Below are 26484 nucleotides of genomic sequence, written 5' to 3'. Positions count from 1 at the left end.
GTTATAACAAAAATCGCTGAATCTTTTTCTTGTATAAAATACACTGTATGTTTGTGAAGATTATCATTCATCCAGGTAGTAAACAATACAAATATTAGAAAGGGGCTAGTTGATCTCCGCGTAGGTTCACCCAAGTGTCATCAACATGATGAAACCAGTGGTTAGAGGGTACCCGCATACGATGTAAGGGTAAACTTTTCAGTTCAGCGATCAGGAAGATACCTCTCAGGTTGAACCCAAATGTGACCTGTGATACAACAACATCCGTTTCACAGGTCAATGACCTTTAACCACCAGATGATCAGTAGGCTGATGATGCATTCAGGATTGGACATGAAAATCTCCCAAAATAGTAAGTCCAGTTGATTAGATTATAGTTCAAATATTATTATTGTATGTATAGGTTAAAAACTGTGTATTATTTGTTGCTTGAGAAATTGTGCAAAATGATGCACTTGTACTGGGATTTGATGCATCTAATGCACCCCCTGCAAGGCTTGCGCATCAACATCTGAGTACATGTGCATTATTTTGTACAATTTCACTCTCAACAAGTAATACACAGTTATTGTCCTATAAATAGTCTCGCACTCAAAATGCTACCATGAAACAAAACCAGGAAAATATTTCAAGCAAACTACCTTGTGCAGATTGTATAGCAAACATGATTGTGTCTACTCAAATCATGTCATATGAATGTCAAACAAATTATAACTGAAACTTTTATATCATTATTAAAATAATGTTATAATATATTACAATTTAACAAATAATCAGGCAGGGGAAGGAAGCATTATGCAAATAATTATGCTAATTAGATATAATTAAAATTTATTCATGCAACTTGGAATAAATTTGCATACATATATTTTGATGGAATAAATTATAATATGTGACACGATCTGGTCCATGGAGGCCAAAGAGGCATTTTTGAAAATTGAGTTACTATGATTATTACTTGTTACAAACATTAAAGGCTATCAAATATGTACTAGTATAAGGTCTAGCATACTTGTTTCTCAAGTTATGAGGTTTTGCGATGCCTATTTTCTGTGGAATTAAAAAGATGAAATGCGGTTAATGACTTTGTATTAGTTATTTTTCAGGTATTGTGGTAATAATATTGTGATAATGGCTATGCAGGACAGAAGGATTTGCTGTGCTCTTGTAGTTCCAGGACACCATTCGTCTTAAGCAAGATGGTGATGATAAGAAAATGATAAATAAATCTTTTGAATCTTTTCTCGTAGACTCATATCATTTGACCATTATAATTTGCAACTTTCAAATACTACATTTGTACACTCAAACGTACATAAATTAACTTGCTTCAAACTGATCAATTATTTGCAGCACTTACGGCACTGCAGTGAATCTTGAGTGTTATTCTAACACCCCCAATTATAAAAAGTGCACAGCTTATAAGCCTTTCTTTAATGTTCATCTTGTCTCCTGTTAATGCAGTCTACTGTGCATGTATGAGAATGCCTGTACTGGTAGTCCTGCGTGAATTCCCTGAGTTATCCGCATAATGGTGTAATATTAAGTACACATCTTTCAAAAAGCCACAGTAATGAGTAGTTTTCATACCTCAGAAATTTCTCAACTTTTTTTATAGTGTAAATTATTAAGAGTTCAATGAGCAGAGTACTCAAATTGTACTTTGCTACAAAGAAGATTAATTGGCGTTTTTTAAAGGATACAGGTACATGTATATACATTAGCACTTTTAAACCTATGTTTATTCACTATTTGCTTAAACTTGAAGGAACACAATTTTTGAAGCAAACCAATGACATTATTACCAGAAATACAAGTACACTCCAGGAAGTCAACCTTCCTTTCAAAACTCTTCAAATCATGGCTATCATACAAAAGGTCAGACTCCATCAATCCAGGGGGTTTATAAAATGTCTTTCGTTTTCATCTGCACAATATTGTTAGAATCACAATATATATTACTACCTATTACCACTCCTCCTGCCTTCCATTGTTGTGATATCTTGGTGTGACTCATACATCACTGGCAGGCAGCAATTACCACAATTGTACTTGACTCTTTCTGTAACTAAGGTGTAAATGTGTGGTCATTATAAATTCCTCCTGCATGCCTGCCTGCCTGCCTGGAATAAATACCATTTCAATATTGGAGAGAATAAAGAAATAATATAAATATTTTTCTCTGAAATGTATAGAAGGCTTTTAGGTGTCCTCATCAATCAGAAGTGTTTTTTTAAATATGGCTATGGTGCCCTGCACAGATTTGCTTGAATATATTACACTTGATGTGTGAATGTGGAAAATGGTCACAAAATATTGCTAAATAAATAAGGAAAGTCTAACATTTTAAACTGATGGATAATGATATATGTATTTTGATCAAAACATAGATTTGATTAGCTCTTATTTTAAGTTCAAATTTAATTTGACAATGAGAAGAATATAAGTAATATAAAAATAAATGTTTTTCTTTTAAAAGTAGGTATTCTCAAAAATGAGGACTTCAGTTGCATAGATGGTGTCCTGTACAGATTTGAGATTCAAGGGATTATAAATTTTTATTTTTCGTATAGATGAGCACAGATCTGAACAAGCACATCATAATTTATTACCAAGCTTGCCTATCTACTGTAGATGAGCTCAAATTATTAACACACTCAAGTGCTATAAATCACACTGTCACAAATTGAAAGGATGATTGAGCACACAAATCACATAAAATTTTCCTAAAATTGTCATATTTACAGAAAAGTAACTGTGATCTGAGTGTATTTCAGACACAATGTAGTTCACATCCCACAGGACACTATAACAGGATGGTCACTGATTTCTGGCATGGCTAAATCATAATTCATTATTCCCAGGTTTATTTAAAACCAATTTGTCCTATATTCATTTTATTCCCAGGTTTATAATCTCAATTTGTCCTACATTTATTATGCAGTAGAGGAAACTGATCACCAAATATTGCTATAGATAATTGTATTGCTGAAGCATGCATCTACAGTCCTTCCTGTGACTGAGTTTATCAGAGCCTTGCTTACACAATAAGTCAGCTATACAGGCCAACGTATGATTGATGACTGTCTGTCTGTATCCACATCTTTTGTAATGCCTCTATTTCTAGTGCCAGTTTTTCATTCCTATTGGGATATTCCATGTAAGGCAGCTCCATTCGAATTTCATACACCCTCTAAGAAGGATTCAACCATATACTGTCTATGATTCAACCTGAATCTTCCACAGAGGGAGGGTGAGTGTCAAATAGAGTTGGTTAATGTGCTAATTCCATTTGAAATTCCTACTCCCCCCTATTGAAAATATTTCCAAATCTCTACAGGTGGAGTGTAGATTTTAAATGGAATAGCCCATATTGGATGAAAGATTTAACTCTAGGGTACTGCACTGGGATAAGTCACAGTCAAATCTGATTGTAAATACTCTGCCTTGGTGAACAGGAGTCTATGAAAAAGTCAAAACTGAGGAATATGTATCACAGTACAATGTACATGCATTCTTTAAAGCTAAGATTCAATTGTAGACCAGCTTGTTCAAATTGAATTGTACGAAACCACGCAGCGTGTACTCTTGACCGCAGGCTAAAACACATCAGGCTTAATTACACACCAGTATCCAAAAGGATGTTATCAACGAGCTAGAACCCAGCAAGCTGCCTGATTTACCGCCTTAGGTTGCTATGGTTACAGACAGTTTTGATATGAAAAGGTGGATCTTTTTCATGTTGGAAGTTTAAATAAGGTCAAACTGATGATAACATCTTAATGATTTTCATTAATTGTTACTTAAATTTCAAACAGAATTTGCCTGGTTGTGTAATTTGTACACTTTTTTAAAAATAAATTTAGGACTTTAAAATATCCTTTAAAAGGACACCTTCTTTGTACAACTTGCTATGTAGTAATGTGTACATAGGCTACATATTAAAGGGGGGTAGGGTGTATGTAGATGTGTGTTTGAGCATGCAAGGGGGTTGACTGTGCAAACAGACTAACAATAAAAATTATACTTGATTGTAATTTTGCTTTTATATGCAGTGCAATCAGTCGCATTTTGGCTAACACTACAGAAAACTTTACTTGGTTTCTTTACTAGTTTGGGCTCAAATGCTATGCTAAATTGTTCAGAAAATGAGTTGTGCCACTTCTGACATTTTCAGGTATATCAAGCTTGCATCGTGTACAAACGACTTTCATGATTAGCCGTTGCATTTTTGTTTTTCAGAAAAAAATAACAGCAGGGGTCGTGGCATAAATGTGATATGATATGCAGTAAAATCAGTAATAATAATATTTCGCTAAAAGAAAAACTTAACTTGGTTTCTTTCCTAATTCAGTTTCAAACGCTATACCCGATTTTACTCGCCCAAGTTGGGATACTTTTACCATGTTGGCACAATGTGCAATGTGTATATAGATTATCAAGTTTGTACCATGTACAATGAACTCTCAGATCTCAGAGCAAAAGCAAATGTTTTTCATTCACTTAATTGACATTAGTAAAGAAATAATGATATTTATTTCAAATTTATAAATTAAAATACCACTTCAAATGCCCCATAATTTTTAAAAAACAACCCATCTTAAAGGCCTTTTCAGTGATCCCAGCGAAGATGTAAAAAATTCAAATTGTTCAGTGACGTGCAGCCGTGCACAGCACATTGAAAGTGGCGGGCCAGATTATTCAGTTACCCCAAATGGAGTCTGATTAGGAGTATAAGGTGCGGGCATAGCCGCAAGCCCCTCACGGTGGGGTACAGGGGCCCGCCTTAGGGCCCCTGTTGGGGTCCATGGGGCGGCGACCCCGGAAGCTCTGGGGTTTTAGCATTTTAAAAGGCCAAGGAATCCTATTTTGAGGGGGCAAATTTTGATGTTTTTGCACCGTCCCCCGAATGACCAACAAAAGTGGGGGGGCCATGCCCCCCCCCCCTTTGCGCATGCCACTGAAATTGTTTATAAAGTGAATGATAATAAGTAATTAAAATTGTCATTAGGCTAAAAAAAAAAAAAAGAAGGTTTGTCTCAAAGCTCACAAGAAATTTAAAAACAAATGCGAAATGTGATTTTTTTTTTGGTTTTTTTTTATTCCTGACTTTTTTTCATGGTATTTTTAAAATATTTTTTTTTTTTCCGTTTTTTTCTTGTAAATACTATAAAAAAATTATTTTTTTTAAATAAAAAAATTTCCACATTTGTTTTTTGTCAAATCGTGGGATTTTACAAACGCTACGCATAAGCTTTGAGACAAACTTTTTTTTTTTTGGCCTTAGGCATTTTTGAAATGTAAAATTTGGCAAAAAAATTGGTCAAACAGCAGTATAGACGAAGTTGAAGGCCCATTCAAATACAAGTAGCTAATTTCTCTTACTGACTTTTAGTAGACTAATTGAAGTTGAATACTGTGAAGATTTAAAAATTAATAATCTAGGTTTCTTAGCATTTCAACTTAGTATCCTAAAGAGTTTGTGTTAAGCTATGCTAAAATTTCATCACAAACATGGCAGTCTCCATTTGGCACTTCAGCACATGTAAGCCAGTTTTTATTCCAATTACAAATTGCTATCAAACCTGACACTTCATTCTTTAGGAAGATGGCAAAATTACAAACTCACTAAATTATGATGTGGAGTAAGCTCTGCAAAAAGCTTATTAATTAATGTTACTAATTTCGACTAATGGACATTAATTTTATCAAACAAAATAAAGGCTGGTTAACATGTTGCCCTAAATACAGGGTGACAGTATTCCCCCCCCCCCCAAAAATCATGCTGATCATGTTCAATCAAATTTTGATTCAGGCAGCAAGTAGTAGAAATTATTAAAAACCTTTCAGCACATCTTTATTAGTAGAATTTAATTATCAACAACTCATACATTATTTGAATTTAACATGCTTTGTGGATAAATCCACAGTTCTATATATCTTACCCTTCCCAGAATCCTCGGCAGCATGATGCCACATCTCATCAAATGACACTCTATTATGTTGTATAGGTTTCATTTGTTATCATGTTGAGAATAGACTGGCTAAACATGGGTTGATAGTCAAGAAATAAACACATTTAGCAAGATCTGGATGTGTTCTGTTCATTGGGGATACTTTTTGTTACTATCTACCCATGTTGCACTAGATAGCAAATCAGTACAGTAAATTGAAATGCATTGTGGGAAGTTTAAGAAATCTTCTCTAGGATCAACCTGACAAACAATTACTATGATGCACTATAGATACTTATGACAGGTAGGAAATCTAATTTCAATTAATTATATCTATGGGATTGAAATATATGCAAGCAGATTAAACCCTAAACCAACAACCACAACATTCATAAAAATAAAATAAATAAATAGAATTACTTGGGCTGGTTATTTTTATGCTTCATTCAATTAGTCAAATATCCACAGCTTGGAGTTAACTACGCACTTCATATTCATGATTCAGCTATCATTTGAAAATGTACTTTTCTGATACATGCTCTAGATACTTGACTGAACATCACCCCAAGACATAGAATCTAAGATGATCCCTTTGCATCACCTCAGTAGAATCTAAGATGATCCCTTGTAGACAATGATTCATACTGCTGTCATTGCCACTCTACATCAGAGTATATATTCAACAGATCCCCCTATTAATTAAGTTAATGAGTTAGGGGAGCTATAATTTGTGCATTAACCCCCATTTATTGTGATAATTGTGTTAACAGGTGAATTCATTAGCAAGTGTAAAGAGACTGACCTAGAAGCCCAGTGACCTCATACACAGGTCATCCTACATGTACATCAAGTCTGATTCGGACTCCACATCGTAGCGCGATGTGATGCTCTGATGCTCTAAAACACTGAAATCTGAGCCAGGTTTTTACGAGCACGGCTGTGAAAATTCTCATTGCGAGGTGGAAATTTCGGTCCACGATGGCTTTGGATTTTGTTCAACTTTATCACATCGCGCTGCGATATCGCAGCCGTGCAAGGTTGTGATTGGCTGCTGGAAAATCAAGGTAGGCAGAATGACCATAAAAGGAGATGCAGACCCCACATGCTTTTAAAATTAAAACATCACAGCATCGTGCGATGAAATTGAAATGTACACTTTAATTTCATCGCGCAATGCTGCAATGTTTAAAGCATCGCATCGCGCTGGGATGTGGAGTCTGAGTCGGACTTCATACATGTACATGACATCCCTGATGCACCAGTGATCTAGGACAACTCAGATATAGAGGGGAGATGAAGCATCTGTACTGAAAGGGGATAAATGGTCTGTCATGACTGACTATATAGGCCATTTGGCTTTCTCAAGAGAAGAGCGTCCTCATGTGACACCTGGGACTGCACCATACACCAAGTTTTATCTTGTGTGTATGACATATGTGGACGTTAATGCCGTCTCAAGGAAGCCAAATGGACTAGAAACAATCTAGGCACATCTCTGCTAAACAGCTCCCACCCCAACATGTATAATCCCTGCTCAAACGAAAGTTAGTATTTATTTAAATACAAGTGTATGATCACAATGCACATCTTGTATGTACTTCTTACATTTCAAATATAGACAAAATATGTGTAAATGCACAATTGAATAAATATATCAATTTTAATAACGATGTTTTTATGCATAAATATGCATGCATAAATAAATAAAATGAATTTTTGCATAAATGAATTAATGCATTTTTAAATCAATTTACAAATAAATATTTTATTTTTATTTTTTCTGAGAGTCAAATTATTAATCTCTCTAATGTTTTTTCTATAAAATTTCATTATCTTTCCAATGTGTTGCTTCAAATGTCAATAAGTATTGCCGCCAAGATTCAATGTGAATGAACTGTTAAGAATAGCCAACCAATATGATAAAGGTTGATGGAAATAAATTTGGATATTTTTAAAACATACAATAAAAGGTCAGTGAAAACAAAGCCAAGGCTGATTGGGTAGATATGTACTGCTTATTTGCTCAGCCTAGCTGCTGCTATTACAAATGAATAAACCAATCAGGAAAATAAAATGGATCCCAAAGCAAAATGAAGACAATGTCACCAAAAATGTTTAAAAAAACACAAACATATTCCTAAAATATAAGCAGTTGAACACTTGTACTATTTAATAGTAACATAGAGTGTCACAGATTAGTCAAAACACTGTAACACGGTATAAATAGAGAGTGCAATTAGCAAGCATACACAGCAAGTACCATCTCATCTACTGGGTGCAATGTTAACCAAGTATATTTCATTTGCCTATGGGTTTGGGGTTGTGCCATAATAACAGATAGTAACCAACTCGGAAATAATCCCTTACAACCCTACAGGCACCAGACTTGTTACTAGTAACAGGAAGACGAGAGTGTAGCAACCAAACAAATTACTGAACTTAGGGGTTGATTCATGAAACAAAATTAAGCATTAAATTATTGTGTCAGGTTGTATGATAAAGCTTGTACTGAAGTGAAAATGCACAATATATGATTTATTTTGATACAATCATAGGCATGAGTGAAGCCATTAATATTGCACTCATTGGAGCAGATGGGGTTACAAAGTATGGCATAATATTAATAATAATTACTAATACATGTAGTTCACAATTTAACCAAAATTGTATGAAGTCACTTTTCATCGGAACTAATTTCATCATTATGCTTGGTTTGATTTTCAATGACAAAGGTTGCAAAATTAAAAAAATGCTGCTTAGGCTAAAAAAACCAAAATTTAATTCCCATTCGCTGCACACATTTCGTTTGGAGCAATTTTACAGCATTTTGTGTTTTTATTTGAGAAATCTTGAAATGCAAGAAACCACTGAACTTTAGGCACAGTTTTTGGCAAGATTTTTTCTCTTACATTTTGTTTACATTTACAAGCAATACTAAATAAATAATAGGCCACCTATGACAAACAAACTTGTTTTTTAGCCTTATCGTAGCTTGAATTTGTGAACATGTAATTGCTGTAGAAAATTTCAGGCTGCAAAACAATGTCGATATGCTACTTGATTTTGTCCACAACACTAACTTAGCTGATATAATTTGGGTAACTACATGCAGTGAACATTTGATTGATATCTTATTTGGGGAATGAGGAATAACTAGTTTTGAATTATTGAAAAAATGACAATAGAATGTTGACATGTCATGGTCATAATCAAACACACCAAATGATAACAATGTCATAAATAGTATTGAATATTTATCCAAACAAACAGATAAGCCACACATTGAATACAATGCAATGAAAATAAACATTCAATTTTGTAGATACACTTCCTGTAAGTGCCTGTTTTCCGATTGTCATGATTATATCACATGCATCACAGATCCTGAATGTATTACTGTTTTGACAAATGAAACATTGCTCAATCATAATCCGTTAGGTAGTTCTAACTAGCAATAAAAGACAAATCTTAATACTAGTATCTGGCAAATCTTTGGAAATAAGGGCCAAAATCCTGCCTGTTTATGGTGTTTTTCATTATGCTGTGACCATGTTTGATTTACTTTGAAAATTTTGCTTAGTAATTTTCAGCGAAAACATATGTTCTTATGATATTGACATAAAGTTTACTTTAAAAAAAATTCAAGCCCAAAGACTTGTACTAAGACTAATTTCAGATTTTATGCATTGTATTTTTTGGAAAACACATAATTCTAATATTTTTGATAATTTTATCAAAATTAACATTTAAAAATATTAAATTTATGAGCAAACTCATACATATGTGATAACCTAAATTTTGAATGCTTATGATGAATTTTGTGACCCCAATTATGATGTTAAATTGCATGTTTTGGGCCCATTTTCCATCAACAATAGCAAAAAAATAAAATTCCAATTCAACTTTTATTTGCCAGTTAGAATTAACTAAAGAATTAAGATTTAACTATCTTTCATAATTTGGCAAAACAGGATTAAAGGTATTAATTATTCCACAATGATGACAGGTGATTCCACAATGATGCTTGCCACAGAGCGGCGTGACACACACACATTGCGACAAACAGACACAACCAAGGCTTGTCATTGGCTGATACGTCATTCCGCTTGCTGCAGCGCCGCACGAAAGTGACAGGGCCATGACAATGTGTCATTTTCTCACAATGTTGAAAGGTTATCATTTATTGCTTACAACAGTACCAGTGAAAACATGCTTTAGAAACACATCACAATTATGCGATCATTACTCACAATGTTATTATCTTATAATAGAGGAGGTAGGCTACTTTTTGTGATGTGGGCACAAATAAGACAGAAACAACATTATGTACTTTTTGAACCAAAGTTTCACTTAATTCCACCCTGGATGACATTTGTGGCACCCTGTATATTGACTTACATATTGAACCAAAATTTTACTTTTCCACCCTTTATGACATTTGTGGCACCCTGTATATTGACATATACATGTAGTTGGATAAATGAGGTTAAACTAAGATATTTCTGAGGTACTGTAAAGCTATCTAATTTTGCTAAGTACTTAATTTTGCTAAATGCCAATGACCACCATTTTTGTGGGTATTTAATTTCACTAATCCAGCAATTCATGTTTACAATTCAATGTAAACCTGTCAAATTTGTTGGTATAATTTAGCGAATTAAGGGAAGGGGTATGAACGTTTGGACAGTATTTATTGTGGGACATTAGAGCACATCAGACATATCGAATTGCATTCTGATATCAAATAATTTTCATTTTTTGAAATTCGCAATGTAATACACATTTTATGGCAAATTGATATTTTTGAAAACAGTACTCGAAGTAAACTTGCTAAATCTGATGATTTATACTTAAAGTGTATATAGGTGGGATGAAAAGCCGACGATCAATTGAAAATTTTGACCTTTCGTATTGAAAATATGGATTTTTTTCCCCAAAACACCAACAAAAAATAGGTCTTTTTGGGAAAAAAATCCATATCTTCAAAATGAAAGGTCAAAATTTTCAATTGATCGTTGGCTTTTCCTCCCAGCTACATACTTTAAGAATATATCATTAGATTTATAAAGTTTACTTCGAGGATTGTTATATATCAAAAATGTGAAAAAGATCAAATTTTTATAATTTGTCAAAAAATTTGTATTATATCGTGAATTTCAAAAAATGAAAATTTTTCTGATATCAGAAAGACAACATTCTTTGTATTCAGAATGCAATTCGATATGTCTGATGTGCTCTCATGTCCCACAAAAAATACTGTCGAAACGCTCAAAACGCTCATTCCAGATCCCTTAAGGCTTAGAAGCGAAATTAAATACTTTTTTTATAGTATTGTTCACCATGAAATTTTTCTTTAAATTCAAGTGAGAAAATGAGTTTTTCATCATCCTGTGTGTTGATTGATTTTAAGACTCTTATTACACATTATTACACTGTAAGACAACACCAATCAATAATCTGGGCTTTTATTACACACTATTGCTTGTATTCATTAAGTTTCTCAAACAACAAACACTAGAAATAAAAGGTCTAATAAAACTGTGCATTTCTACTGCAGAAGGGTTGCCGGCTTGGAGTGACACAGGTTAACTTGTTCAGTAGAAACAGATTAATTGGTTCAGAGTGATGCAGTTGCAGGATGTACTGGAAGATTTGTGACACATGGGTAAGCACCGGAGAAAAATGTGATCGAGGTATTTGCGGCTGCAACTGCATTTTTTTGGGTGTATTTGCGTTTTTCTTTTTTGTTTTTTCTTTTTACAAAAACTGAAAAAAAAATCACTTATTATAAAGTTTGGAACTGGAGAAATATTAATGTACTAACAAAAAATTTAAGTCAGTTTGTTGAAGCTGGATAAAGTTGTTGTACATTTTATACTTTTGCTTCTTTTGAATAGCCAGGGACACATTAAATTAGCATGCATTGGTAACTGTTCAATAGAAGCAAATGTAATTAAAATGGTCTGTTTTTTGCACCAGCTTTGAAAAAGATTTTTTTTAGGTAGCAGTGTTTCTTCAGTTCCAAGGTTAACAAGTAATTTTAAACTTTTTTAAAATTATTAAATTTCATTATTAACTTTTGTAAAAAAAATTAAAAAAATCAATCTAAATTGTGCTTTTTGTCACAAATCACGCTTTGTTGGTGAAGCTTTGTGATTGCAGACTGATAACCTGATTTACAAATCCAATCTGAATAAGAGACAATGGAGATCACAACACACCCAATAACTGAAATGCATTAAGGTAATACACTATTTTAAAGTGTTGCGATTTGGTAGTTCACAACATCTTGCGAATGGTAGTGAGCTTCGGCAAAAATTGCATTGCTCATTTCCTTGCGAACGTGTAGAAGAATTCAAATATCACATAAATGCTTTTATAGGTCCTGTGGTTCTTGAGTTATGTTGTAAAGAGGGCTGAAACAACAACACTTTTGTTAAATGTTCATAACTCATTAACAACAATAAAATAAGCAAGTTTTCAAAGTATATGATTTGTAGAATGAACTTTTGCAAAACATCAATGTGTTATTTGTCAATAATTTATTGATCTAGAGAATGAAAATTGATTTTTCTGGTTGCTTCGACCAACAACACTTCGTCTACCCTTAATCTCATCCAAGCCAGGTAACACAAACAGGCTTTATGAGGGCCTCTTTATATCTTCACCGGATTTAAATTTTCATTAAATGGCTCACATGTGGATAATATCCGACATTGAGATGTAATTATATGAGTGACAAATATGTAATCACAGATCTCTGATCTGAACTTAATTTGAAGATCTGTTATAGTTGCCCTTGGACATGTGAAAGTATTAAAAAGGCAAATTTATACACTTCACTATTCTGAATGGCCCCATGCTAAAGCCTAGAAGTTAACATTATTAAGGTTGGTTGGTGGCCACCAGAACATGATTTATTTTGAACTTGCAATTTTAAGATCACAGAAATGGTATTCTGAAAACAAAAAATAATCCAAAAAGAATAAATTTTTCTTGTTTACTCATCCACTGATATATATTTAATGGTTTGTTGTTGAAAAGATAAAAACAGGGTTCAACTTGATGTGGGGAAACAAGTAAAATATAGGCACAGAAGTAGGTCAAGTTTGATAACCAAATATTATTGATAGTGTTAAACTTGCTAAAACAACAGGGATCAATCAGAATACAATCGGGGCTCGATTTAGCCACTGGACTGCGCCAGTAAGTTTCAGACATCAGGCCAGGTATCCAACTGGGCCAGTAGCTTTTTGGGTAACCAAATAAGCCTCCTCCCTCCCCTGTCCAGTGCCTAGATTTCATCTTGGTTTGCAAGAATCAAAATCCATCATAGTCACTGCACTTACTGTACAATGTATGATACAATGAGAGAAGTTGCAACCAAATCTTATGAGAATCATTTCTGTGATTCTCGTCAAAAATCTAAGTCCTGCTGACTACATGTAATATACGTATGTACATGTATATAACACTTTGGGACTTCAACAACCACTCTTCCCAAAATGTAACACATACAACCCCACATTTTCAAAAAGTTTTATGAAATTGAGAAAAACACTATACACCATTAACACCAATATTTTAATAATGTTCCCAAATGTTAATTGCAAACTATTTTGTCAGCACAATAATAACATTATAAATAATGTTAGAGTATTTTGCATTCAACTTCCAAAGTTTTCACAAATTACTGTAGTGTAATTATGCATTCATTTTAATAGTAATATTACGGTAATGCTGACTTGACTTGACTTGTTATGATTAACAATATTAGTCCCAAACAAAAATGTTTGGTAGACTCATAACCGGTGCGATCTTACCTTTCCGATGTTGATTAAGATACTTCTTGCATCGATCCCGAGATGCGAAAAAAAACCAATAGTCATTTTGTCCCACATAAATGAATAAATAACAAAACCCCGATCCCCCGAGTGGACTCACCCATTCGGTGACGCCACACACGATAATCATCCCTTATCCGACTTGGGCAGCCCCTACCGGCCAAACTTGTAGGGGCGGTCGGGGTCGGGATAATCAACATCGGAAAGGTAAGATCGCACCGGTTATGAGTCTACCAAACATTTTTGTTTGGGACTAGACTCAGTACACCGGTCGATCTTACCGCTTCCGATGTTGATTAAGATACTTCTTGCATCAACATCTGAAAGATCGATCTAGCAAGTAACCGACGGATGGAGGTACAAGATTGGCCAGCATCTGATAAGGATCGGGAGAGTGGGTAGCATGGTAATCGCGAGGTCAAACTATTTCCCCCCCCTCACGGCCGGAAACAGAAAGACTACGTGAACAGACAAAAACCCTGAACTGAAAGTGCAGTGGTTAAGAATAGAAACACTGGTTCTTACCATGTTGGAATTCTGATTGTCCATAAAACACCTGATACCCAACCACCATGTTATCTCCCCAGAACAGCCCTGGTGAACTTATCGCCTGGTCGTTGGTTTACGTTTTTGTAGTAAACCGTGGAAAAGGACGACGGGTTCTTCCAGGACACAGCCTGACAAATCTCATCAATGGGGACCCCCCTATGGTAGGCCCACGAAGATGAGATAGATCTTGTTGAGTGGGCCTTGGGGCGAGCGTCTTTTGCCGCCCCCGAGACCACCAACACCTGGACCAGCCACCGTGCCAGAGTCTGTTTAGCGGCTGGACCGTGCGGTTCTGCGTGGGTGATAAATAAGCGGTCATGAGCCCTCTTAAGGTTTGTGTTCGGCCAAGGTAGTGCTGTAGCGCCCTCACCGGGCACCACAACCTGTCTTCGGCTATTGACGAACCCTGCCCAATACTGGGTAGGAAGAGGGCGAGTGTCGGAATGTACTTCGCTCATTTTTGCAAGGAAATCCGGGCGAAGAAACAGCGTCGCTCCGTTGTTAGTAAACACGGAGGCTGACTTGAGACTGCGTGCAACTCCGAGCAGCGCCCGTCCGAAGCCAACGCCAGAAGAAAGGCCGCCTTAAGAGTGGCGTATTTAAGGGTCGCTTTTGACAGGGGCTCAAAGGGGACCCTTAATATACTCCAAGACTGTGTTGAGGTCCCATGGAGGGACCACCTTCCTTTCGGCGGGCGCTCGTTGAACATACCGTCGAGAAGAAGACTTAGGGACCCATCTGAATTGATAGTCGACCCGTCTTCAAATCCCGATGAATCGAGAGAATGGCTGACTTGTAGTTGGCTATCGTTGCCTGCTGAAGTCCTGACCTGAACTTTTCTGTCAGAAAATCTGCCACTAGAGGCACAGGGGCTCTAGTGGGAGATGTATTCTCTCATCGCACCATGCGTAGTAGGGAGCCAAACGCTGACTATACGTGCGGAGGGTAGACTCGCGTCTACCCCGGCGATGAGAGAAGCAGCTTCTGATGAAAAGCCTCCCTCCGCCGCGACGTTCCTGATAAGGGCCATGCAGCTAACTGCAGGTGCTCTAGTGGTAGACTTGGTACCTCTCCTCCGGGCATCCGGAGTAGATTTGGTAACTCGGGGAGTACTCGCGGCTGTGCCGCTAGTAGATCCACCATCGGTCGAAACCACAGGTGTTTCGCCAGAACGGTGCTATCAGAATGACGTTGCAATCCTCCTCCCGATCTTGGTCACTACCCTTGCGAGCAGTGAGATCGGGGAAAGCGTAAGCAGTCATTCCTCCCCAGTCTCACGGACAGAGCGCCCACGGCGAATGCCTGTGGGTCTGCGACCCTTGAGCAATACCGGCAGCTGATGATTTCGATGAGATGCGAACAAATCTATCGAGGGGTGGTACATCACCTCGAAGATCGTCTGGGCGACCTGCGGAGCAAGGGACCATTCTGTAGGTCCCGACACCTTTCCTCGTGACAGATCGTCCGCGAGGATGTTGGTGACTCCCGCTATGTGCATCGCTCTCAACGTAATCTGCCTGGCCTTGCACCACCCTATCAGGCGAAGTGCGTGCAGGCATAACCGTGGTGACCTGGTGCCCCTTGTCTGTTGAGGTAGGCCACCACGGTTGTGTTGTCTGTTTGGACAACGATATGAGATCCCACGATCACCTTCTCGAAATGCTGGAGAGTTCTCTCCACTGCCCAAAGTTCGAGAAGGTTGATATGGAACTCCGTCTCCGTGGCCGACCATAGGCCCGAGACTGAGTCCCGTGGATGTGGCCCCCAGCCCAGCTTTGACGCGTCGGTCGTCACTACGTGACGCACCGCTGGTGCAGGAAACCTGACACCTTGAGTCAAATTGGGCTGATGGGTCCACCACCAGAGTTCCTCTCGCGCGATCTCCGACATCGGAACGCGAGGGATATTGGGTGACGACTGGGCCTGTAAAAGGCTAGAAGGTGTAGTTGTATAGGCCTCATGTGAAAGCGGCAGTACGGTACGAGGTCTACCATACTGGCCATAAGGCCCAAAACCTTCATCCATGCCACAGCGGGTGCCCCCTCTGACTCGGCCAAGAGTCGGGCACACTCGCCATGTTCGTCACCCTCTCGGGTGAGGGCGCCGCGATCCCTCCTTGAGGTTGATCTGGGCCCCTAAGAATAGTGGTGTCTCGCGTCGGGACCAAATTGGATTTCTTGGACGTTGATCAGAAATCCCAGGTCCCGCACCGCACGGACTACTAACTCCACGAGACACTGTGTCTCCAGCGGGTGCGTCCGTAAATGAACCAATCGTCCAGGTAGCAACACATGTTGACTCCCCTGCGCTTCAGGTACGCTGCCACCGCCCTGACCAGGAGTGTAAACACTCTGGGGGAGGTGGACAAGCCGAATGGCAGGCATCGAAACTGGTAAGTTTGACCCTGTACCTTGAAGCGTAGAAACCTCTGATCTTGAGGTGCGATCGGAACATGCAGATATGCGTCCGAGAGATCTAGCGATGCCGCCCACATACCCTTGATGGGGCAGGCTAGCACCGCAGCGAGAGTCTCCATTCTGAACCTCTGGGGCCTGGGGAACTCGTTCAACGGCTTGAGGTTCAGAATGGCCTCCAGTCGCCGGTCTTCTTTGGAGCCAGAAAAACGTGCTCCAAAACCCCTTGGTGAAAGGGGGGTAGACCGGGACAATCGCTTGCCGTGAGAAGCTGAGTGACCTCTGACAGTAGTGCCCGACGCTGGGGGCGTCTGGCGGCACTACCGTGGACCTCTGAATCGTGCAGGCGCATGAGGGTGGCTGGTAAATTCCAGCCTGTAACCCCACTGACCACTGACAATACCCAGGCGCCCGGTGAGATGGCATGCCATCTCTGGGCGTGTAATGCACAGCGGCCGCCCACAGGGGAATCCCTGTGGAAGTCCAAACCTGCCGGCATGGACTGTCGACCGCCCGTGCCCTCAGGACCGATCTGGTTTGCCACCCTTCGAAGAGCGGCTCTTCTTAGGGGGCTTGCCATGCGGTCCAGCACTCCTCTTGCGCTTCCCAGTTTTCTTGGGAGGTGCTGGAGTAGCCTCGGGCTCGGGTGTAGTCTGTGGTGCGCGTCCTGCTGAAGCCGGAGCTGGCGCTGAAGAACGCTTAGAAGACTTCTTCTTCTTGTGCTTCTTCTTCGCCTTACTGCCCTTCCCCTTGGTCAGGGCAGCCTCTGACTTCTTCAGAGTGCTCTCATTGGTGGCCTTCTTTGCCCGGTCCTCTACCGGAGCGCAAAAGGCCTGTCCAAAGAGTAGCCCCTGTCCCACCGAGTCTGACTTCTTCATTGCTTCAGCAAAGTCGGAGCCGTAAGTTGACTGGAGGGACAGACCGGCATTCTCCCGGCGGCGAGCTGACATCCTACGGGCTAGGCCCATAGAACTCTCGTTGAGGTTAGCTGTTAGCACCGCTAACAGATTAACCTCAAGGAAGAGTTCGACGTTGCCCGTGGTCGTTCGCTACCTTCCTACCGAGGTGCTCGGCAAGCGTGGTAGCGACGCTAGAGACTCTGATAAGCGAGCGTGCTCGCTTATCGATGAGCTTTAGCTCCTCCTCCCACTGGGGGAGAACGACCGCGCGCCTTGGCCGCTAGCGGCAGGCGCGGCAACGCGTCTGGATCCATGTCAGGGACCCTGAGGTAGGTTTCAGTAGTCCTCCTGCGAAACACGCAGTGGAAGCGTGCACGCCGGGCGTCAAGCTCCAGCGAGCCTGACAGCCCACTGAAACCTACCCTTGAGGTCCGCCGGGAATGCAAGTGCGGGCGACCCTTGTGTGGACGCGCTAGCTGGGCATCCTACTGAAAGGATGCCCTGGTCCTCCTGAACGGACTCCTCCTGAGAGAAAGCCAGGCCCAAACCTTGGGCCACACGGCTCATCACCTCAGCGGTGTCCGCAGGCAGACCATTGCTAGCGAGTTCCTCACGGGCAGCGGGGAAGGATACCTGAAGCTACCTGCACAGCCTCATCAGACTGTGAGTCGCTACTGGTTTCATCTTCCGACTCCTTTCCCTCGCCTTCAGACTCTGACTCACTCTCTGATGAGGAAGAGATCTGACGACGGGCATCTGAAGGTGGACAGGGAGGTGTCGCCACCGTGTGGCTAGCCAACTGAACACCAGCAGAAGAGGGAGTACGCCCGCTAGACCCCGAGATGCTAGCCATAGCACCCCGGGATCCGCACGCTCTCGCTGCTGTCGCCCTAGCCATAGCAGCGTGCGGCCTACCCTGAGCTGTATCAGGGTTAGCCACTCGCCGCCCAGCCTGGGTAACCGCTGGTGGTACTGCTTGCCCATCGCTAGGGCGGCACTTGCCACGGTGCTGAGACCGTGGAAGAAACCACCCTGCGGCGGATACCACGGGCATACCCTGTCGGTAGCTGACCCTGAAAGGATCCGCCACCAGGGAAACCCCATGGAGCGGTAGTACCAGTACCGCCTCCCCTGTTGCCACAGAGACTGTGGTAACCAGGACGCAGTACTGCGGTACCTGCGTGGTTGTAGCGTAGGTGCCCGGTAGGCCTCCCGACCGCGTACCGCTGTACCCATGCCTCACAGCGTTCCCCGCTAGAGGATCAAGCCGCGTGTATGGGTACCCCGCTATACTGGCTGTCCCTTGGCTAAAAGGAGCTTGCCTAGTATCACGGGTAGCTGAGCGTGTATACCCTCGATCAGTCACCTCGCTACCTGAATAGGCAGTATCAATCAATGGAGCCATGCTCCGCTGAATAGATAGTGATCGATCATAAGAGGTAATCGACCCATTGACTGTAATGGATCACCCACGCTCTGCTGGCTCTCGAGGACATAAGTGGGTTGTTGATCAGCCAGGCTGTTCAAACTACCTACCCTAACCTCTTGAGCCTCACCCAAGGTCGCTGTGTGTGGCGGACCACTCACGGCAGCTATGGGCGCGTGCATAGTGGCTACCACTGAAGTCGAGCCGTAGCTCGTCTCGGTAGCTGCCACCGTTTGCACTTGGGTCGCTGTCCCGTGAGAGACTGCGAGCCCACCCCCGGTATAGCCGCTAGCCAGTCCCGGAGGACAGCCGGCAGCCATTCCAAGGCCCAGGGCATCACTTGGCGGTCCCGCCATGGAACGCTGCCGTGTGACAACCCCAGTTGGTTCTGCTAAGACTACACCAAGCGTTAGCCCCGGTATCGTCTCTGCTAAACCCATGCACGTTTTCATTCGACCCTTGCGGGGAACGAAAGGCGTGCTGCGTGCCGTGGATCAACCCAGGCAAGCCCGGGGGTCCACTGGCACGCTGCGTGCTACAGACCGGCCGAGGCAAGCCCGGAGGTCCGTTCGCACGCTGTATGCTAGGATTCAACCCAGGCAAGCCCGGGGTACCCTTGGCATACTGTCCGTCGCCGGCTACTTCCGCGGGTGCTAGACCCGCTCGTTCGCCAGCAATAGACGGGTGTCCACCTGCAAGAAACTCGCTAGAGATCTCACTGGTAGACTGGTACTCGCCTGTTAGGGCAAGTACCGCCCTGCTGCCTGCTACTAGCTTAGACGTTAAGTCAGTGCTTTCGCTGGCTGCTAGGCCTTCGGGCTCGCTAGCAGTCCCGGAGGGTCCGCCTGCTTGCCGGGACCGGAGCCCCAGAGGTTACCTTAGCGTGGCCCTTGCCGGCCGGCGCTAGTACCTACCATATCAATCTTACCTGTAGGCTTCTGTTTCTTAGTCTTCGTTTTCTGTCTGTGTCGAAGACCCAAGCGAAGCGCTACTTTCTAAATCCTCAAGTGGATGTCCGATAAGCCTATGCAAAAGGAAGCACACTTATTTGATTTAGAGCAATCCCTGTGGGTGTAGCAGAGTGGATGCGGGTCCCACTCTGCCACAAGGGAAGGGCATGATTGACAAGGCCTGGACATTGTAGTAATCGGGGAGCGTACAGCACTACCCCCCCGAACACAAGCTCAAGCCCAATAAACAGACCCACACGCACAGTGGCTGACGCTGATGTAGTGGTATGATATAAAAATATATGTACAAAGGGATGAAAAACTGAAAACCTTTTGGTATAGATTTGTCAGGCTGGTCCCTTCGGAAACCCACCGAACTCTTAGCAGTAACTCGTCATCAGACGCGTACTGAAAGATATAACGATAGAGCACACCATAAACATAGCGATAATCACTCACCATACATGTATACACAGTACTGTACAAACATCTATTGTAACTTACTAGTCTGCTATAGTTGTTTTACGTGAGAACAAAAATAAAATGGCGTCCTAAGGGCTATTATTTTGAAACGTGTGTTCCGTGATATCTGAACGGAAACACTCATACAAGCTAAGTTTTTGGATCGTTTTTTGTCACTTTTCTAGCGAAAAATGTCGTCAAAACTATCTCCCTAGCGTACTATACTGGTTGGTTTTTACCTCAGGTGTAACAAACAAACTGTATATCTCGTCCTTTGGTTCGTAATGATACTTTGCGTTGGTAAAGAAAAATCCACACGTCTATCTCATCTAGAAACCAAGGAGGATAAGGATGATTATCGTGTGTGACGTCACCGATTGGGTGAGTCCACTCGGGGGATCGGGGGGTTTTTGTTATTTATTCATTTATGTGGGACAAAATGACTATTGGTTTTTTTCGCATTTCGGGATCGATGCAAGAAGTATCTTAATCAACATCGGAAACGGTAAGATCGACCGGTGTACTGAGTCTCTTATTTATAATTACTTTATGAAAATCATGTTTTTTTTAAGGGGTACTACACCCTGCCCAATTTTGTGCCTATTTTTGCATTTTTCTCAAAATTATAGCGCATTGTGACAAGTAAGATATGAATATTATAGGGGCAAGGACTACAACTACTGCACTGGAAATTTTATTTCAACACAGACAACAATTGTGGAGTTACAGTCAAAAATGAGGGAAAACCATTATTTGATCAATAAATCAATAACTACTTGCCTGAGTTGCTGAATTTTCAGTGCAGTAGTTGTAGTCCTTGCCCCTATAATATACATATCTTACTTGTCATCTATGCGCTATCATTTTTGAGAAAATTGCAAAAATAGACACAAAATTGGCCAGGGGTGTAGTACCCCCTTAAACAATTTTTATTGTAGTCAAACCTTATAACATTTTATACATGCAAAAACCCATTTTCCCGATAGGTCAGAGTGCAAAGAAAATGTCCCAAAACTGAAAAAAAAAACCTGTTCAATGCATTGCAAATTTTAAAGTCGATTTGGCTTATGCACAAGTATGCATTGACACAACACTTGAATACCCAAGAACTCATGTAGCCTCAAAATATGCACATGATATAATATATATATATCCACAGTAAAATCATGCAGCATTTCAACATAGGCCCTACACCATATCCTTACTGATAGACAGCCAGCCCTCCAATTAAGGATCTGAAGGGCACGGCAACTTTTTTAGGGCAAGTTGACAATTGCCTTGGATTTCCATTGAAACGGCGAGGCAGCGCGGCAATTTGTAATATTTCAAAAGGGCATCACGGCAACTGTTTAAAATTTGAGAAGGGCACCAAGGCAATTTCTCAAAAGTAAAGAAAACTCACGTTAGCAATCATGATAGATGATTTTAGTGCTTATCGAACATTGGTCTTCAAATATTGAAGTTCGCAAGTATACAATGCGGAAAGAATTGGGCAATTCCCTTTTATTTCAGTCTGTAGCTATATCGATTTGGATTAGGTTTATACTTGTGTGCAGGGTATACCAGAATTATTCTGTCCTTTCTAACACCAAAGGTTAAGGTATTTTCCTTAAAAAATTGCAAAATATAAATATGCAAATTAGCTTATTATAATATACATGTGTAAATGCTACATCAGCGTCCCCTGGACATCATCAGCTATCACCACAAGCATTAAGCATAAAGTCATTATAGTCTACTCTACTGATGAGTTTAATCATGTTCGCAAATATTTTGATATGAACGTAGGCCTATACTACAAAACAGGTTTCCTTATTTGGTAAAATATGCAAATTAGCTCATTGAAATATTTAGTGACTATGACTGAATGCACTAAAAATATGTTTTTAATTCAATGATATAACACAATAGATTTGAAGTTGTTTTACTCCACCAGACAATGATTTTGGGCAAAAAAACCAATTTAACACCATGGAATTTATAATCATGTCTAAGTGAGGGTATATATGAATCCAACAGATATAAGAATTAATTCGAAAATGTCCAGAAATCAAATAATAAATTATCTTAATTAGGCATAGTGTCCATTCAAAAAGGTCATGGAAGGGAAAATAATAAATGTAAACAGTTAGAAAGTCGGCAAAAGTGACCTTGAGCTTTAGCATAGGTGTCCCTTCAAAAGGTCATAGAAGGGGAAATAAATGTAAATAGAAGTCGGCAAGACTCATCACAAAGGAGTGCACAAAGGGTTGTCGGCAAAACTGTCTTCTGAGATCAGCTTTGAGTTTAGCATAGGTGTCCCTTCAAAAGGTCACATAGAAGGGGAAATAAATGTAAATACAAGTCGGCAAGACTCATCACAAAGGAGTGCACAAAGGGGTTGTCGGCAAAACTGTCTTCTGAGGTCAGCTTTGAGTTTAGCATAGAGCGTGTTTATAGTGGGACAATCTTTCCGTTATTTAGCTAAACTACCGCGTAGTCTAGATTTGCAATGGTTAGTAAAACATAAACAAATATAGACTGCGTGGCAGTTCAGCTAAATACCGCATAATCTGGCTCACTATAAACACGCTCATATAGGTATCCCTTCAAAAGGTCATAGAAGGGGAAATCAATGTAAATAAAAGTCGGCAAGGACCTTAGAACTCATCACAAAGGAGTTCACAATGGAGTGGTTGGCAAAGTCCTTTGAGGTGCAGGGCACCGACGGCAACTTCTTTAGAGGGCACGGCAAGTGACTGCCGTCGGTAAAGGACATATTTTGAGGGCATTGCGGCAGTGGGGTTGGGCACCCACGGCAATATGCCGTCGGTGCCGTGGGTTAATTCGAGGGCTGTAGACAGCATGGATTTCGTCAACATCACTCTTGTGAGTCCCAGTTAATACTCACGGTCAACGACCTTGCTAAAGCCCTCAATCATCATGGACTTTAGCAAGGCGTTTGACATGGTACCTCACAAGAGACTGCTTCATAAGCATCACAGACTGTAGAACGCATACTTGGGTCTCAAATTTTCTGATTAAGCGCAGACAGATAGAGAGTTGTCGTGGATGGCGAGCATTCGCAGTGGATGCAGATAAGATCGGGCATCCCCCAAGGCACCGTCCTCGGCCCCCTTCTGTTTTTAGTATAAACGACCTCCCGAAAACATCATGTCTGAGGTTCGTTTATTTGCCGACGACTGTGTTATAAATGTATCGTCCCATCCACAACAACTCTGATGTCATGCGCTTACAGTCAGACCTTGATAATCTTAACATCTGGCAGAACACATGGCAGATGAGGTTCAACGCTGATGCTTTACACTTAAGGGGGGCACTACACCCCTGGCCAATTTTGTGCCTATTTTTGCATTTTTCTCAAAAATTATAGCACATTGGTGGAAAGTAAGATATGTATTATAGGGGCAAGGACTACAACTACTGCACTGAAAATTCAGCAACTCAAGGCAAGTAGTTAAATTGGTTTATTGAACAAATATTGGTTTTCCCTCATTTTTGACTGTAACTTCACAACTGTTGTCTGTGCTGAAATAAAATTTCCAGTGCAGTAGTTGTAGTCCTTGTCCCTATAATATACATCTTACTTGTCACCAATGCACTATAATTATTGAGAAAAATGCAAAAATAGACACAAAATTGGGCAGGGGTTTAGTACCCCCTTAAGCTTACCCACTCCAGGAAAAAATCCACTCATAAAAAATACAAATTAGGCCAGTCCATACTCCAAGAAACAGACTCACACTCGTACTTAGGAATTCACATAAATAAAGACTGAAATGGGATACCGGTAGTCCGGTACTCAAATAAACCATCATCATCATCATCATCATCATCAGTCGGCTGCGGAGCAGGTGACTACAAGCTTTCTCCAACTATTGCGATCTTGGGCAAGCGAAACAATTTTGTTTGGCTGCAACATCCCTTCAGTATCTCCCTGGAGGTGCTGGACATACTGTAAGTACAGTGTGCGCGGTCCTCCCGGTTTCCTCTTCCCATGTGGTGGAATATAAGGGCATATTCTTTCACAGGCTCGTCGTCTTCAAGACGCAGTATATGGCCGAGAAATTTGAGTTGATGAATCTTGACTCTGGCAACCAGTGGAGTGGTACGTGGTGTTGGTCAGATTGTAGATGGTTTCATTTGGAATCCGATCCACACGCTTGATGTTTAACATGACTCTGTAGCAGATGTTGCAAAGGCATTGATTTTGTTTTCCATGTCCTTGGTGATTACCCAAATTACTCAAATAAACCACACCATCTCAAAAGCCAACAAAGTTCTGGGTGTGATCCGCAGGATCTTACACCCGTGCACGACAGAGCTTAATTAATAATGCCACTGCTTATAAATCATTAGTGCGCCCACACCTTGTAGTACTGTAGTACTGTTTGGGACCCAGCAATAAAAGAACTCATACTTGAAAGTTGGAGTCAGTACAGCGTAAGGCAGCAAGGTTTGCTTGTATGTTGTAGGGACTACAAAAGATATAGTATTGTGTCAAAAAAGTTGGTCAACCTACAATGGGACATGCTACAACTACGTCGCCAGGCAAATCGCCTTACACCGATGCAGAAAATAATCACCGGTCAGGTTGCCATACAAACATTTGTCACTCCAGTAGCCCGCCACACTCGCAGAAATAACACTAAGGCATTCATCAGACCACAAGCCACCAAGAGTTGCTACAAGGAGTCATTCATTCCCAAGACCATCAGCGAGTGGAAACTTTACCAGAACAACTAGTCAACTTAACTACAACAGAAACCTTCAAAGACCAAGTAACAAGCCACTAAGAAAGACACAACAACGCTGCAAGTAAACAACCACCCGCGCCCTCACATCCCTTCGCTCTTGGCTTCTTGGGAAGCGGTGTGAAGTATATCTTCAAAGTCAAAGTTAAGTTCAGATATTACAGTCGTGTTCATTTAGCTCATTTTTATGTACAAATATAGTGAATCATGCATGAATGCATGAATGATATACTGTAGGTATCCTAGGTGAATTCAAATTTGCCATCAAATTGCATCGTTTTATATATCAAATTAAAGCCCTTGAGTAAACTAAGCCAAAACTGAAAACCTTTTTTTTCATAGCACTTTCCGTAGCAAAGTTACATCTTGTCAAAGATTGACTTTCATCAAAAGATTCAGCTAGCAAAATTCCCCAAAACGGCATTTCGGGGTGTTTCTAGATCTTAGTCTCATGGCGATGGCAGCTTTTTTAATGGAACTGCTATCAAAATCCCTCTAAAATTCCATGTGCGACTTGATTATCACCATAAAAAATCATATATTTGGGTCAAGTGAAGTATAGAAAACATATTTATGTAGGTTTCCTTCACCCACCTATTCTCGAAAAAAATTCAAATTTCTATGTAAATATGCATTGTGTTGGGGCCCCGGTCTCGGCGAATTCGCTGACTAGTAAATGTGTTAACTAAGGTTTGCCTAGGACTAGGTTACCTATATACTGACGACAGTCATGACACTGACATACATATTCTGCACTGCACTGTCAGACTGTATTCTGTATAATGCACCACATACTACTGATTTGACAAGTGATATTCATGTAATAAATAATAGGACTTCCTGTTTACAAACAATAACCATGTCCATGGCATGCTGCTACTAAAAAGTATAGGTGGGAGGGGTAGTTTTCACGGCAACAGCTTCACGATATTTCCACCATGCCGGGGATGCGAAGAGTAAAAAATGAATGTAAGCTTACCGACTCCTTGCTTTATATCTGTAGTTTGAGTCCACATCTTTAATTAGGGTTTCGCCATTTGTCTTGCCTATTCAATGCTAGACGGAAGTAAACTTGACAGAAATGAATCAACACTAATATCCACGACCCAAGTTCACATGCACTGCACTGATGATCAGTTCCGTGTTCCCTTTTCCGTACACAAATAAATATGTTCACGGAGTTTCATTCGTACGGATATTTTTCACATCAGAAATTTTAACTTGAAAACCAG

General features: G+C 40.6%; 1 protein-coding gene across 1 annotated transcript in view; it reads right to left on the bottom strand.

Annotated features, from left to right (window-relative positions):
* The window catches only part of LOC140147572 (dedicator of cytokinesis protein 3-like), a 122700-nt gene extending 96292 nt beyond the window's left edge, over positions 1–26408 (bottom strand). The window contains exon 1 of the mRNA XM_072169352.1: positions 26232–26408. Within this exon, the coding sequence (XP_072025453.1) occupies positions 26232–26268 (37 nt within the window). The 5' untranslated portion in view covers positions 26269–26408. The remainder of the gene's footprint in view (positions 1–26231) is intronic.
* Positions 26409–26484: the final 76 nt, after the last annotated feature.

The sequence above is a fragment of the Amphiura filiformis genome, chromosome 3 (genome assembly GCF_039555335.1).
Source record: "Amphiura filiformis chromosome 3, Afil_fr2py, whole genome shotgun sequence".
Lineage (NCBI taxonomy): Eukaryota > Metazoa > Echinodermata > Ophiuroidea > Amphilepidida > Amphiuridae > Amphiura > Amphiura filiformis.
Note: the sequence above shows the minus strand (reverse complement) of the source record. Positions and strands in the feature narration are given on the sequence as shown.